The sequence below is a fragment of the Aptenodytes patagonicus genome, chromosome 13, assembly GCF_965638725.1.
Source record: "Aptenodytes patagonicus chromosome 13, bAptPat1.pri.cur, whole genome shotgun sequence".
Lineage (NCBI taxonomy): Eukaryota > Metazoa > Chordata > Aves > Sphenisciformes > Spheniscidae > Aptenodytes > Aptenodytes patagonicus.
Window position 1 is genome coordinate 7,054,202 of NC_134961.1, and position 16,399 is coordinate 7,070,600.

A 16,399-nucleotide genomic window follows, 5' to 3' on the forward strand; every position below is an offset into this window, starting at 1 on the left:
CCAAGGAACGGCGCTTTGGGGAACAACGCCTGGGTTTTGGATTTTGTGGGGGGTTTTGTTTTTGTTTGGTTTTTTTTTTTTGACTGGGAGCCCCTCAAGACAGCAGCAAACGGGTTTCAAAATATATTACATCTTTTTATTGCCAAGCGTGCAGACCGTGAAGTGTGTGGGGGACACAACACTAAGAAAAACTACAATTTGAGGGAGGGCAAAGCGGTAAAAATTTAAAAATAAGACTACTCCTTACAACTGCCAACACTTGGGTTCAAAGAATCAATTGGAGGAAGTTTCTTAAAAGTACAGTTCTAAATATGGTGTTGGGCCCCAAACTTTGAAAAGGCCGAGGCTTCGGTCTGGGCTAACGCAAACCGGGTGGGAGAAGAGGAGGAAGGTGGCAGACTTTCTAACACTAACTCCGCGGGGCCAAATGCCCAATTCTTCTTAGCATTTTCTGCAGCAACCAGAAAACTCCCTACCCCAGGAATACAGGGCATGAATAAGCCAGGGGGAGGCGGGCAACCGCTGCAGCGCTAGCTGCTGAATGCACTGAACTGGGGCCAAACTAGACCCTTGCAGCGTCCTCGCTCCCAGAGCCAGCCTCGGAGGGGACGGACCGCAGCCGAGCTGCGCGGCTCCCCCAGGGCCGCGGCAGCGCCCGTTCGTGCTCTGACAGAGCGCAGCTGGTCCCTCGGGATGGGATGCTGTGCCGTCTCAACTCTCTCCACCTAAAAGGGGCAGGGGGCTGAAAGCCAGTCCCCCAGGCAGTGGAGAACAGCTCTTCTCAGGGGGTCCCAAGGTAAACGTCCTCACAAGCACAGCGCCTCTCCTACTCCTCTTTGCTATCTCCAGCTCTGGGAAGCAGCATGTACTCAACGCGATCACTCACTCGGCAGCCCCGGGGCTCCAATATGGACCTCGGGTCAATGCTGGGCCAGCCTCGGTGAAGCCAGCCACGTCTCCTTCCTCCTCAACCAAAATATACCCCTGGTCAGACCAGCACTGAGAAACCAGAGCTCAAGTACATTCTTCTCAGAGAGGGCGGCACAGGCACACAAGGCTGCAAGCCCACGCTGGCTTGGGAAAATGGACTGGAAAGGAAACCTATGGCATTTAAAACTGGTACTAAAGTGCAACAAAAACGTCCTAAACCTTTTGAAATAAATCGCAGTAAGAGGGGTCTGCAAAGCTTCAAACTTCCAGTTACTGCAGGGCACCCTTAAAACAAACCCAACAACAACTAGGTAAGAGCAGACCAAGGTGCCCTTTGGTGAAGCAAGGAATACGAAGCCGCCACAGAGAGTTTCAGCTCCTGGGGTCAAACATCATATTTAGAACATTTGGAAAGGAAGAAAGTTAAAGCAAAAAACAAAAATACAATTCTTGAATCTTGCGCAATGAAACAGTAAAACTTTTTGGTGTTTTCAAAAGAAATCCCAACAGACAGCCTGGCATAACTTTATCTGCTTCCTAAGGGAGAGATGCCCGTTTGACCCATGACTCAGGACACCATGTGCACTGGACATGTTCCATCCTTACGTATGTCTCAGCATTCCTCCATTCATAAAAACAAATTGCTAGATCCTTCCTGTTTACTCTTCAGCCTGAAAGGAAAAACCAAAACTGAAGCTAGATGGAAGATAGCCAGAGGGAGGAGAAAGTTTTCACAGACTGGAGGCCAATCTCATCAGCTCCACGAGCCTGGAAAGTGCAATCCTCAGTGTCGCCTCATTTTAACTTTCCTGGCTGGGCTGCCGTCCTCCTCTTCCTCATCACAGTCCTCCGTGTACTCGTAAGACCTTCGCCAATAGTTCTCGGAGCTGAAGTTGCTCCGTCTCCTATGTTTTGGTAAGAGGACTGAGCGCCTGTTCTCCTCTTTATCCATTTCTAGAATCCGTGGCCTACGGAGAGAGAGAAAGAGGGAGTGAGAGCACATCCACAACAGCGCTTAGGCATTCCCTTGTGCGGACACTATCTGCAGTTTCGCATACTTCGAGCGATATGACTGTTTCCACATCGCTCGCCCGGTACTGGGCACTCGGTAGAGCCGGAACAGATCACCAGGCTGCACCTCCCACGGGGAGGCTGAGAACTTTGCTTTTGATGGTGCAAGTCCTTCCCCTTCCCAGGGCAAGTTTTGGTCTTTGCCTCCACCAGGAACGCTTCCAAAGAGCCCAGTCACCTCTTCTTAAGCGCAGCTTGTGGCCCCAAGAAACATCCCTTGGGCAGAGGGGTCTGTCTCTCCGCAATTAGCACAGTGCAGAAATAACAACTGCAAAGCTGCCTCTGCTCTCACCTGCGATCGCTTCGTAGCAGGACTGGGCTGGTAGGCTGCACAGACTTATTTTATCTTAGGTGGCAACTGCCGAGTTCCCCTAAGAGATACCACTATCTGATATCCGTGCTATTTACCTATGTTATACTGGAGTCTTTGAGGCCAAAGGAAGAGAAAAACATGTTTTTGATACCCTTCCGCTGCAGGAGCCTGTGCAAGCCCCCCCACCCCGATAAGGTCACATCAGGCCGCAAAACAACTCTCACGGATCTACAGATTTGTCCTGCATGATCGCTTCTCTAATCGTACACCGGCCCACTGCGTGCTCAGAGGTAAGCTTTCACTTGCAGGCTAGTTTCTCTTCTTGATCTATCTTCCCAGTCAGCCTGAGTCCAAGTGAATGAACACTGCTCATAAAGAAGCCATCCCAACCCTCCTCCCTCCAGGACAGGTTGAAACACGGGCTGGGACCGTACAGCAGCCAAGCCCCGGGACCAAGCCAACTTTTGGTTTTTACACGATGTGCAGGCAACGTCGTCTCAATCCTGGGGAAGCTTTGGAATTGGAGAATACCAGAAATACTGCACGACAGCCGGCAGACTGGCTATCACTCACGGCTATCAGTACGTTCACACAGAGCAAGGTGGTGTTTGAGGGAAGCCTTGCTGCAGAGCTCAAGCTGTCCGAAACCTCAGCAAGGAGCTCCCCTGAATGTCAAGCTTACGCATTCACACAGCCTGGTTACACACACAAAAATAAACACACGCAGCTCTGGAACCAAAACAGGTCTAAGAAGCTTCCCAAGAAGGCCTTCACCTCTCCCAGATAGCAAAACCTCATGTTCTCGCCCAAGACTGCTTTCATAATATAGTTTAACGCAGCTGCGCAGGTTGCTTGGCAATAGAGGTCAAAAATAATTAGCTGCAGGGAAACTATTGTTCTGAATGACTGCATTATCAAGAGCCAGCCAAATGTATTGCTTCTTCATTATGCCACTCACAGGATAAACAATGTAAGCTGCTTACAGCCAGAGCTCAGCCTCCACAAGCCTAGGAGGAACATATAAAGAACCTCATTCTGATAAAACAGATCTGTACACCACAGAAAGCACCCAGGAGGTGCAAACGAGGATGTTTTTAAGTGTGCTGGGCAGCCTCTCTCATCAGAGGCCAGGGGTCTCAGACATGCACTGACCTAGAGATGCCATCCAAAACATCGCTCGTAGGAGAGATCATCCTACCTGTGAGCAGCATCAGGATCTGCTTTGCGATGGGACCGCTTTGGTTTCAGGATCTGGTCCCGGTTGCTTCCCGATAGACGGTCAGAGTTATAACCTGGTGGCAACACAGAGCTACTCAGCGATTTTGTTTCCAATCGAGGTGCATCTAGTCTTGTTCTGCAAATGTTTAAAGAGAAGAGAATTTGCAAGGAGTTTCTACAGAACCACTAGCACGCTGCAGCAGACGTCTGTCCTAGATGCGCTGAAGCAGAACCCTCAATCCCAGCCACACAGCTCAGGAAGAGGGTCAGGACTATGACGCTCAACAGCAAAACAAGCTGCAGCTTCCTGGTACTTGCAGCTTTGCTGCCTTGGTTAGAGGGAAGAGGAAGGCTTAGGGACGTGTGTAGTCACGCGGTGAACGCCAGTGGTGCTGGGCTCACTGCAATCCCAGTTACGATACAGAGTAGAGGCATTAGAGCCCCTGTGAAACCCTACGAAACCACAGTGACTCGACAATAACTCGCAGCTCCAGTTAAGCCACCTGCAATGGTGCAAAATTCATCATCACCTACAACAGTAATAACTGCTTCTATCTGGAAACTCCCTACTGTCTCAAGATCTCGTAGGGTCAGGCATTTCTCAGCTTGACTACGAGGTTTAAAGAGTTGAAGTACGAGTCAGGAGAAGGTCTAGCAAACAGAAGCTGCACACATCTCTTCCAGCAGCGCAGCACCGCCTTGTTGGTGCTGGGATAGAAACGTGCTCGAGCTACACCGGAGAGTAAGCACAGCTCGTCCCAGAGCAGAACTGTTGCTGGCCCAGGCACGACTGTAGCCACGCACACGTGGAGGGAGGCAGCAGGCCAAGCAGCAGGCACGAAAACTCGACGGCGCGGCGTCTTATCACGGCGCTATCACCGTCTCCAAGCACAGTTATCAGTCTCAACTTACAAGCACTGCTAAAGTCTATTTCAAAACACAGACTGAAGTCTAAGAATGGGCAAAACCTACTAAAAGGTGGCGCAGGTGCTCCAGAGCTGCCAATTTCAGGAGGATCTAAGCCACTTCCCAGAAGGAAAGGCAGCCTGATATCGTTGCTGCAGCCTGTCTCCCTCCTTGGGATTATGGGTGAATACGGAAGGGGTCTGGGTGAAAGAAAGGGGAGAACCACTACTTGCTCTCTAGTGCTGAACTTTAGCTCCTGAGGGAGGTTTCCACAGGAGAATCCCAACCTAAACTCCCATTAGGAAGCACGTCCAGTTGCCAAGCTTCCCCTCCGCCATCGGGGAGAGCCTCTTCAGTTAACCAGGGCAATGCCAGGCTGGCACACGTGAAGCTGGGCACAGCAGCCCAAGTCTACCCAGCGTGCCAGAAACAAGGAACGCTTCCGCAGGCAGCAGCCAGGCTGCACTAGTCCCCAGCGCTGTCGTCCTGAGCTGTTCTCGGCTCCAGGATTGGACCCAGTCCAGCTAGAACACTAAAGGCATTGCGGATCCTGCCCCAGACAAGTTAGGTGGTTTAAATAACTCTCAAATGCAACAGCAACTACAGGCCTGCAATTAAAACAAACAAACCACCAAATATACTGCAAGGGCAAGGGAACACCAGCCACGCTCTCTCTGTCCACAGAGCAATGCCGGTATGAGCTGCAGGTGCAGGTACGAGGAGGGACTATACTAAAATGGAGAGCAAATTACCTACCAAAGTTCAAGTTAAATAGAGTAACTCCCCGATGTAACTGCTTACAAAGAAGTGCTTACAAATGGCTGCATAAGCCCTCTAAAATGACTTTCAAGACCCGCTTGAATAGGTCTCATTTCTATCCCCACCTCCCCCGTTACCTCTTTCCGCATCTCATGAAATTGAGAGCGCCGTTCCTCCCCCCCAGCCTCTTGCTCAAAGCGCTTCCAAACCTTGTTGGCTCCCCGCAGTCCTGCACTCCGATACGCAGGAAACACCGTAAATATCATCACACTACAGCACTGAAGTGTTTATGACCTACTTGGTAACCACACCGCTCTCAAGCATCCTGCAAAACCCAGCCGCTTCTCCAGCTCGCGCAGTTTCGTTCTCCTGCTGCTGCCAGCAAAAACCATCTCTAGAACCACGTGCTCGGAGTAGAGGCAAGAGCAGATCCAGGCTCAAACGTCTGGGACCCAGCAGGCTGCGGCAGCCTATTCAGAGCCGAGTATCCCAGCTCCAAGCTGCAGCAAAGTTTATGCCACTCTATGACCCAACTGATCTGATCCCACTGGAAAGCTCGGGGCTGATTCGGGGCTGACGAAGACGAGGAAGAGGAGTTTTACGAGGCCGCTGGCTGCTCCCAAGCCTCTCGTGCTAGCAGGCTACCAGCGGAAGTAGCTGTTTTCCTGGTTGCGTAACACGCTATTTCAGACCGCACAAAGTCGCATGATCTGGGACTAGGGAATGGCAGTCGCTGCAGCAATACATGCCGTGGGGATGCGAGCGCAGACAAAGGTCACCGCAGCCCTGCTGTGCATGCATGCACGCACATGGGACTCGGCGAGGAGACGGCCGCCGTCAGAAGGGATAAGCAGCAATTAATAAGCTCTATTTGGCAGCAATCAGAGTGCACCCTTGGCAAACGGGCAATTGCCATGTATTCACCAGGGCTGCTAAGCTCTACGGAGATTACACAAAAATAATTACCAGGGGGTTTCCACTTTGCTCAAGAGAAAAATCCTGTTGTGGTTTCATTCAGCCTGCCAGTCAAGTCAGCCCATCGCTGTCTGCGTATGACTGGGCAGAGACACTTCTGCTCTAACGCTAAGCAAATCAGGCCCCTAAAATCAGGGGAAGACAGAAGGACACACTGCTGCAGAAGGACGGCGAAGCAAACGCAGCCAATACGGCTCTGCTAGGAGCTAATGGACCTTGTCTGTTCGGCAGCGATGCACCAGGTCAGCCGGGCACATCTCAGCCAGATAGGTGCTTGCCCAGTTGCACTGTGAGGGTAGTCAGGCTGGGCTGAAATAACACCCTCAGCTCACAGAGGCTGGCAAAAGCAAGAGGTAGAGCCAGTTTAAACACGTATGTTAGGTATCTGCACCAGTTTGGGCAGCTTTAGCTTATTTAGCCGAGTCTGTCTTTTCAAGGGAACTGCTCCACGGCCTAGGACAGGCAGCTTCTCTATCCCAAAGCCCAACTAAAGCAGCTACAGGATTTGGAGGTGCCTTCCACTGGTCCTCGTCAGCACTCGCACTGCTTTTCGTTGGCTGCAGTAACCAGTAACGTGAACATTAACAGCCTTTTATCGCAACCCTCTCGCCTTAAACCTCACGTGGCAACAACCAACTATCGGGTGGTTTGGTTCTAATCTTTCTTTCTTTCTTTGATCCCACTCTATCACCTGCCACATCTCATCCTGTCTCCTCGGGTCTGTGCTGATTTTGCTTGGCTAACGCCTCAGGGCTGCTGTTTTTCCTGCCTTCATATCTTGGGTCTCTCTAACCAGATGTCCAACTCCACTCCACTGGCTTTGTGCCATATCGTCACACCATCGCCAGACTTGTTTTGAAACCAACTAAGCTGTCCGAAGGCTCAGCACGTCTGAATCTAGACCACTTGCCTGCTAGCCTTACGCCAGCCTGGGCCACAGCTGCAGCCCTGCCCTCGTGCCCACGCTTTTGTCTGGGTTTACAGTACTCAAATCATGTGTGTTTTCACTTGCAAAAAGATTTCTTGACAGCGGAATTACTGCTAACACCTTCTAAGGCACAATCAACATGGGTCAACATGTGGCAGTCACATTTTTTGCTCTCCTAGCAGAAGGAACTGATGAGAGAGAACATTTCTGGGCACAAAAAAAGGTTATGCTGAGGAGTTTGGGGTGGGGTTGGTTTGGGTTCCCCCCACCCCCGCCCCGTTTTCTGAAGAGGTTAGGAACAGACACTGGCTGATGAAATGCCATCAGCTGACCAGGACAGATCTTCTAAAACAGGAAGCGTGCGATACAGCTTACAGAGCTTGGCTTCCCAACACCGACTCGAAGGACAAGCTCCGTGAGGCCATCACTAAATTCACTGCATCCGTTTCCCTTCGAAGCCAGCGTCTTCCTCCCTCTCCCCAGGAAATGAAAGCCACGCTGTCAAGAAAACTTTGTCTGCTTTACACGAGCTTCTTCATCGTAAGCATCAGCTTCAAAGGACCGTCCAGGTAACTCACGCATGTGGGTATCATATGATCAGACACCTGAATACATAGCCCAAAACAAGAGAGTTTGAAATCCTAGCTGTTTGGAGTTAGGCAGCCAATGAAAGCCGGGTGTTTGGACACGAAGAGCGCTTGCAAACCCAGACGTTACAACGAAGTACTGCTGCACAGAGCCAAGAAGTGATTAACTCTGCAGTAACAAGTTCCATCTACTTCCACCGGCCAAGCGATGGGTACGGCAAGACACAAGTGAGCATCAGAGTGACATCTAATCAAGATGTAAGATCAAGCCAGCAAATTAACAAGCAAGGCAGTTTTAAAGTGTTTCTTTAAAAGCACCTTAGGAAACATCACAACACCACATCCAAGTTTATCTTACTGTCCGGAGGGCTTCAACACTTACTTTCGAAGGATGATGACAGCTCTTCTCTCCTTGATGTCCTGTGGTCGAATACAGTGTGTAATTTCATCGGCTGCATATCCACTGACAACAAAAACAAAAAGCCACTGTGAGAAAGATGACAGGCAGAAGCAGAAAGTGGTTGCCAGCCTCAACAACTCAGTTTGGCCAGTCATTTCCTAACTTCCACCAGGAATTCCTCCTCCAAACGCCATTCCCCAGGCACGGGGGAGCTAGACTTACAGGAAGGAAGAAACTTCAGGAAAGAATGAGGACAGTCAGGGCTTTTTTTTTTTTTTTTTTTGGACTTCAATTTTTTAGCATACACCAGAGGAAGCTGCCACCTGCCACAGCATTGTGAAATAAGACACGTAGAAAATGAGTTTATGGAGTGTAAATTCAGCCAATTCACTTATCAAGAAATTAGAGAGCAACAGGGGAGAAAAAACAGCACATTGCTCCAAAGCATCTTCTCACGCACGTCACCGAGAAAAAACATCTCTCACGGCTGAGATGCGCAGCATACCCAGACACGAACGGGTACCGGAGTCGATGAGATTTGTTAGTCGAGGAGGGGGTGCAGCGGTGGTTAAGAGTCGAGTGTCTCACCCCCCTCACCCGGGCACAGACACTGCCATCTCGGCATCCTCGCCCTCCCCGCTACCCCCCCCCCACGGCACACCCTCAGCCACGACACAAACATCACCCCGCAGCACAGCCCAACCCCAACCAACACACCGCACGTGGGGTTAACCTTCAAATTCAGACCTGCGAACCGAGCTGCACGCCGAAAACCTCCCTGCCACAGGGCTCACAAGGCGAGACAGCTACCTGGGCCGAGGAAAATTACACCAGGCTCGAGCAGCTACACGGCCACACAGTAGCCGTTCTCGGCAGGAGTGTTTCGCTGTATGAGATGGCTTCACCTACTCCACGTTTCTAGCGGGCTGGAGAAAAGCCATGGCCAACGAGGGCCCCAGCTACCCACAACAACACAGGAGCGTTCTTCTTGTGGCTGCTTCTGTTGTTCAGCACAACTCCTGGGGTCCAGGGCAGGACGTGAAATCGCGACGGGTCTGTGGAGAGCGGCCATCACACCTGCTCGGGCACACAAACCACCCTGCCAGGAGCACATCTCGTCACTCGCATGGGTGCTAATGAGCGGCTCCGAGAGGTGGGCCTGCCCTCTACCTGCTGTTTGGAGAGTGTCTGTTCACAAAAGAGCCTTCTAGAGTCCGATATGGGGAAAAGAGAAGGTAAACGCCTTCAGAGCCTCCTGAAGCAGCTGGCAAGGACAGAAAGACCTTTGAAGGGACTTGGGCGAAGGCTGCTCACGCCACACAAAGCTAGCACACCCCCACGCTAGTTTAACCTGAAGCAGAAACCACCGAGCCCACTCTCCCCAGGAGGCTTTACCGTGAAGCTGCCGCCACGCCGGCTGTCAGCCGGCCCTCCAGGAGCACGGCCTGGGCCATCGGCTTGCAGGTTATTCGGGACGCTCAGAGCAGAGAGCGGATCACACGCACACAGAGGTCTTCTCTGGGGACGGGACCGGGTTTCCTTTATCTGGTTAGATAACCAACCCACCCACCCACTGAGAAATGCACACCTCTCCAAGATGGATTTACCGCTTTGAGAATAGTTAAGAGTCTAAAACCTGATCAGTTAAAACAGGGGTTGATGTCCATCCCCCCTGTCCTCCAAGGCATTGCGGAACAAGACAGCGTTATGCGAAGGGGCTTATAATGATGCTCTATTATGTTCCAGGAATCTCTGCGTCAAGCTCCAGCGAATTCATTAATATCACCCACGTTAACATTCAACTCGGCACATCCTCAGCGATACCCCATACGTCAGGAGAAGGTCTGCTTCCAGACCTGTGCTCTCCATCATGAGACGTCAGCCTGGCCGCTCGTTCTCACTCCCCAGGCAGGTACCCACTTTCCAGCTCACTTTCAGAGCGGTGCTAGGCAGAGCTCGTGGTCCCAGGGGCACGTGGGCAGCGCCAAAGCCGCAGCCCCAGTACCCCAGTCTGAGGCCCTAACGGGGACCCACCAGCCTGCCCCAGTGCCACGCCGGTGTGGGAAAACTCAGCTTGCACCATATCAGACACAGTGATGGCGTCTCTCTGCACGGCCCTCCAGCAAAGGGGTTCGCACAGGCACCAGGCAGAGAAACGGAAGAAAAAAAAAAAAAAGATTATTTGGCTGTGTCACGCTTGTTTTGCTTCGTGCCAGCATGAACTTCTCACCCACTGCCCGGCCTTGCCGCATCCTGATGATGGGTGAAGGGGCAGATGCTGGAACATAGCACCCGTAATGATATCGAGGGTCTATCCAGAGATTTGTTGCCCAGAGAACAAACTCAAAGCACGAGGTAAGAGAGAACTTGGTAAGGAAAACCCTAAATTGCTGCCCGTGAGAACACCCAAGCATGACGTCTCCAGCCTAGAGCATTTTCCAGAAGAACACGGGGAGGTGCAGATGCTATCCGCACGCTCCCCCAACTAACACCCCAACTCCTAACTAACCTGTCAGATCTTACACCCCCAACTCCTCCCCGAGTCTCTTTCTGAGTCCAGAAAAGCTGCTGCCGAGCCACAACATAACTGATTCGCATGGAGACGAAAGCAGATTTTTTTGTACAAACATCACCAGAAAGGAGGCCCTGAAGTTCTGCAGAGCCTCTAACGAGAAATATTTCTAGGGGTTAACGACAGCCAGGCCAGCTCGCAGGCAGAGGGACCTCACGCACTAGCCCATCGCAGGGTTTGAGCAGCTCGAGGCTTTACTTGTGGTTCAGGAAAGCTGCTGCCACAAACCACGGATGTGACACCGACCGGTTCAAGCAGAGCTTGAACAAACCTATTTGCCTCATCACCACTGGCACACGCAGAACTTCCTCTGCACCAACGGCCTGTTCTGAGGGATCAGACTTTTCTGGAAAAGCATCTAATCCAGGCAGTTGCGGAGAGATTCCTCCAGCTGGGAAAAAAGCAGGTTCATCCTCCAGAGACTCCAACCAGCTCCGATTATGCTACCATCAGGCATGCCTCGAGACAACAGGAGAGACAAACATCACGATGTTTCCACTGCTATCACAAACACCGGGGAGACAACCTGGAGCACTCACCAGCTGCAGAAGGGAAGCCCGTACAGCGTACAAGCTCTCAGAACTTGGGAAACGTTACCTCTGGTTATCCGTTCCTCTGGCTAACTGCAACTGCACTACTTCCAACCACGGTGCTGAGATGCAACACCCGGCAGTTAAACGAAAGCCGGCTCAGTGCCGAGAATGGCTACCTACGACAGCGGCTGCGGGGCACGGTGCGGTGCAGGGGTCCGGCTGGAACCACCCGACCCGGCTGGCTCCGCACCCCCCGCCCCCCAGCTCCCTTCCCTTTTTTCCAGGCTAAGCATTTGTCAAAGCACATGCTCCCCAGATGAATGGGTGAATTCCTCTATCTCCTCCCCTCTGCTTCTATCGATTGATGCTTATCAAATTCTTTAAAAAAAAAAAAAAAAAAAAAGACGAAAACCCACAAACACTGTCTAGCCAGCAGCCCCCACCAGAGAGCCGATGGTTCGCAGGACTGAAATCCAACTTAATTCCGACTGCCCGAGAAGAGCAGCACAGACCGAGGCGCTGCTGCCGCTTTCTCTCGGCCTGGCTGGCAGCAGGACAAACCTGCAGGAGCACCCGCTTCCTGGGGCTGCGGGAGAAGAGGGGACGGGAGGAGGTCGTCTTCTGGATGTCAAAACCTACAAGGGCAAATCTTCACTGCAGATGCGAAAGGAGAGGAAAAAGTGCCTTGCTGGAAGAGCAAAGGGCTCATTGTCAGGTCGCGGGGTGGCTTAGCCTTTGTCCCGCTGGCAGAAGTGCGCAGCCCAGCCAGGAGAATCTCCGTTCCTCCTTTTAAACACTAACCTGTCATTTGAGATCTGAATACCTTCCAGCAAGTTTGAGGCGGGTTCAGCATTTGCAAACACCACAGCCTGCTTCACTGTAGGCAACTAAAGTCAAGGGAGGGCTATGGGGAAAGCCCCTCTGCAAACTCCCTGGCGGGTGGGGTGGCTACAAAATCGGAAGGACAATTTGGAATAGGCTGCTGAGAGCAAGAACAGGACAGGCGGGATCTGGGGAGAGCCCGAGAACGATGTGGGGGCAAAGAGAGAGATCCAACAGCCTTCTTTAGATCCTCACAATTTCCACAGGGTAACCAAATGCATGTGGCTACCCTGGCTTCCCCAGAAAGGCGGCATGCCAGCAGCAGCCACTGACCCAGCAATATTTGAATCACAGACATTACAAGCATGCCATTTCTATCTGCGCCGTTTCCCTATCTCCAGGGCAACTGCCTTCAGCAACTGTTTACTGAGAGGAGGAAAAGCCAAGTTTGGGGAGTTGACTTAAACATGACCAAGGGCTGGATTTCGGAGAAACACCCCTGAGAGCCTACCGACCCGACCCGTCTGCGCCTCTCCCTGCTCCTCCCGAATTGCTGGGCTTAGAGGGGAGACAAGGAGATCTGCCGGAGTCGAGGAACTTGCATCCAGCCAGGATCATATCAACACAGAACAATCACTTTGGCAGAATCTCTCTTGAGTAAGTGCTAAGTATCTGCTAACTGCTGTACGAAATTGAAATAATCCCCCTTTTAAAGTCTATTATTTGCTGGAAAGCAGAACATCTAACCATGGATGAAGCTAGTGGACGCGTGCGGTGGGTCGGTCAGAAAGCAACCCTTCTATTTGGAGGGAAAAAGATACCTTCGTTTGATTTGTACGATTCCTTCAGCCACATTAATAAACCAATTACGGCACCCAGGTGACGCTGGCCAACAACCCAAACGCACAGGCCTGGGAGAAACCCTGCTCCAGTTCCGGGAGCCCTGAGCCAGCTGCCTCTTCCCGGCAGTTTTAGGGAAAGAGCGAGGGTCTGGGACAAGAAAACATCATTCTCTGGTCCTGGAGCAGAGCAAAGCACCTCTCCCTCCTCCCACCACTGCGAAGTCCCGATCCTCCTTCGGACTTAAGGCCACGAGAGTTTTCCTAGTGGCTTTGACTACAAGACTTCAGACTGACCCTGCATTAACAGCTCTGCCAAGCATGCTTCTAAGCAAGAAAAAACTCGCACTGTCCTTAAAAAAAAGACCTCTGGCTGCGATAGGAAGGACAACTATTTGCTCCAGGCCCGCTGGGGAAAGGCAGCACAGGGGTTCACATCACCAGCAGGAAAATTAGGGTAGAAAGTTTCCCTCCTGGTGCCTAAGAGAAATCAGGGAGCGGAGCGGCTGCCTCGCACCCGGCAGTCGCCATCCCCGGGGACGGAGCTTCCTCTGCGGTAAAAAGACACGTGGCAGGACGGGTCCCCCACCCCGGTCCCGTTTCACAAAATCACCCTGACCTCTGCCCCTCCCTGCCCCAGCCAAGCCACCAGAGAACAAGAAAATTTCCTCAGCGCTGTTCCCGCTTCCCTCCGCAGCCTCCCTCATCCCTCGCTAATCCACAGAAGTTACCTAACGCCAGGGATACGGCGAGGATTAGTTAATGTTTGTGCAGCTTTTCCGAGATAAAAGCTACGTGAGGTCTCGGCATTTATTATTGATGCACTAGTCAACGGTGCAAGGCTGTGCCTATGTGGGGGGGAAAAATTCCTGCCCGAACCCTGCGGCGATCACTTTACAAGCCAAAGCAGGGGATAGTGTTACGGCCTGGGAGCCCTGAAAACTGGCCTGGACCTTCACCAGTCCAAAAAAACCAACCAAACCCCAAACGAGGATACAGTTGGTAGCTCGGAGCGCTGCTGGCAGAGTCCGGGCGATCCCTGCTCCTGGCAGGGAGAGCTCTGACCTTCAGGGACACGAGGGACTGGTGCTCACCGAGTCAGGCAGCGCCGGCACTGGGCTTCGAGCCGCCCTCCCCAAGACCTGGATGCCGGCGGGTCCGTACGCACCAGCCTGCGTGCACCCCGCCTGTCCCCCTTACCTGCCCGCTCTGCCCGCCCAGCGCGTACCGGGAGGCAGCGGGGATTAGGAAGCAGGCATTTCCCAGTGCCGATCCCAGCTTTACTACCGACCGGCTGCGTGACCTTGGGCAGGTCATTTCACCTCCGCAGCTCTTCCCCGGCTTGCAAGAACGCACGTAAAGTCCTTTCTTGCACCCGCGACCCACCGCGCTTCCAAGTGACAGTCCCACCGGGCTCTGCACGCCGGTCTCCCCATCGGCCTCGCGCAGGGGAGGGCTTAGTATTCCCAGTTAACAGACTGGGAAGACGAGGCCGTTCACACCTCCTCTCCACGCTTAAGGTCAGGTCGGGGAGGCACCGGCTGAGCTAAGAATAGACCCAGGAGCCCCGTCCCAACCAGCTGCTCCGCTCTGACCGCGCTCTCGGGCAGAGGATCCATTTTGTGCCTTGATATGTTATTTTAACCATTTACGGGAACTACGGCAAAGCTCGGCTCCGCAAGTGGCCGTGCTCCTGCCAGGACTCGCCTCAAGCTCCGCGGAGAGGGCACCCACCCAAAAATCAATCACCTACCCAAATCGCCATCCACCACGGAGGCAGGACACACACCCCCCCCCCCCCCCCCAGATCCTTCCTTCACCCCTTCCGCTGCAGTGAGACCCCGGACGCCTACAGGCGGGCGAGATCAAGCCCGAGCCGCCGTCGGGGTGTGCATCCGCGTGCCTCATGATTAGCGTTACACAACCGAGCCCCGGCACGTTCGCGGAGGCCTCGGCAATGCGGGCGAGTTACCTGAGCACCGTGACGCTTCCCCTCTTCACGGGCAGGAAGAGAACGGGCTCCGAGACCCTGATGGGCTTGAACTGGAATTTACACCCGAAGCAGAGCGCCGAGTCGCTGAAGAAGGAGACGGAGACGATGGGCCTCTCAAAGATATGGATGGGGTCCACGTGGGAGACAATGCAGCCCCCCGGCTGGTAGTCGTTGATGACGGCACTGTTCACAAAGCCCTCGGGAATCACCCGGTGCTCCACCAGCTTCCTGATCACCAGGTCGTGCACCCACTCGGGGATGGCGTCCACCTCCCCCCGCGGGTACAGACGCTCCTGGCCGGGGCCTCGTCTCTGCAGCTGAGACCCGTAGGTATAGCCCTCCCCGAAAAAATACTTGTTCCGCAGCGGCGCCCGATCCACCGTGTGCTCCTTGTAGAGCCCCTTCTCCGCCCGGGACACCACGTCCTCGATCCGAGCTTCGATCTTGGCGCACTCCTCGGCGCTGAAGAGGCGAAGCTGGCGGATGCCGCTTTTGACTTTCCGAGCTTCTTCCTCCTCCTTCTGCTCCTCGTAGTCGCTGGGCTCGGAGCCGGAGTCCTCCTGGTGCCGGCGCTTGCGATCGTAGGGGGGTTCGGGGGGCTCCCGCGGGAGGCCGCCGCCGCCTTTGTGGCCGTCCCGGTAGGGCATCATGGACTTGAGCTTCTCCCGCAGGTCCGTGTAGCCGCTGCCGGCCATAGTGCGTCCGCAGCCCCCGCCTCTATCGATCCCGGCGCTGCAGGCGGCGGCGGGCGGCGGCGGGGGACGCGCAGCTGCTATTCATGGCACCCGCCGCCCTGCTGAAAGAGCCCCGGAGGAACGGGGAGGTGAGGACGGGACCCCGCCCCCTCCCGGCACCGCGACCGGCCGGGCCGTGCCCGCGGGAGCCCGGCTTGACCCCCCCCCCCCGCCCCGGGGAGATGGGACCCCGCTCCCGGCGGGCAGCACGGCTCCCGCCCGCCCGCCCGCCCCCCCACTCCCTCCCTCCCGCCGCGACGCCCCTCCCGGGGGGAAGGGGGCGGCCCGGCGGACGCCACACTCACGGCTTCGCCCGGGGCGGGCGCGGACAATGCTGCCGGTGCCGGTGCCGGCGGCTGCGCTCACGCGGCGGCGGCCGGGCCTGGCACATGCCCGGCGGCGGCCCCGGCGCGGCTCGGCGCCCTGCCCGCTCCCGCCGCCGCGGCGCTGCCCATGGCGGGGGGGGGGGGGGGGGAAGGGGGGCGCGGAGGGAGGGGGAGGGGGCCGGGCCGTGGGGGTGGGGGGGGGGGCGGCGGCGGCGGCGGCGGCCGGGGGTCTCGCGCGGCCCTTCCCGCGGCGCGAGCGGCGCGCTACGTCACCAGGAGCCAGCCCGACATCCCGGATCGCCGCGGGGCCGCCCACCGCGCCCGCCCCGCCCCGCCGCGCACGCGCCCCGCCGCCGCCCCCCCCGGCCCCGCCCCTCGTGCGCACGTACGGCGACGCGGCGGCCCCGCCCCGCCCGGCCGCCGCCACCTCCGCCCTCGCCTCGCGCCGTAACGGGTACCGGCAGCGCCGCGACGCCCCGCCCCGCCTCCCGGC

The 16,399-nt window shown here is 54.9% G+C and overlaps 1 protein-coding gene across 2 annotated transcripts; it reads right to left on the bottom strand.

The window, feature by feature from the left end:
- Positions 1-114: 114 nt before the first annotated feature.
- On the bottom strand, positions 115-15,951 carry ALKBH5 (alkB homolog 5, RNA demethylase). 2 transcript variants are annotated; one of them, XM_076350584.1, is made up of 5 exons: positions 15,886-15,951; positions 14,826-15,642; positions 8,070-8,150; positions 3,513-3,668; positions 115-1,898 (listed from the first exon to the last, which is right to left on the bottom strand). In XM_076350584.1, exons 2-5 carry the CDS (start codon positions 15,539-15,541, stop codon positions 1,715-1,717), a joined length of 1,137 nt encoding a protein of 378 aa, XP_076206699.1. In that variant the 5' UTR covers positions 15,542-15,642; positions 15,886-15,951; the 3' UTR covers positions 115-1,714. The 2 variants fall into 2 exon arrangements, with proteins under 2 accessions (XP_076206699.1, XP_076206700.1); XM_076350585.1 differs by having other exon boundaries at positions 14,826-15,639; positions 15,886-15,909.
- Between the last annotated feature and the right edge of the window lie 448 nt (positions 15,952-16,399).

Bases quoted from the DNA above. Each gene is read 5' to 3' on its own strand.
- ALKBH5 (XM_076350584.1), bottom strand. From the start codon at position 15,541: ATGGCCGGCAGCGGCTACACGGACCTGCGGGAGAAGCTCAAGTCCATG. The intron at 8,151-14,825 runs GTAACTCGCCCG...TTTTGTTGTCAG, and splicing joins GGAAGCGTCACGGTGCTCAG to TGGATATGCAGCCGATGAAA. The intron at 1,899-3,512 runs GTAGGATGATCT...CTCTCTCCGTAG, and splicing joins GATCCTGATGCTGCTCACAG to GCCACGGATTCTAGAAATGG.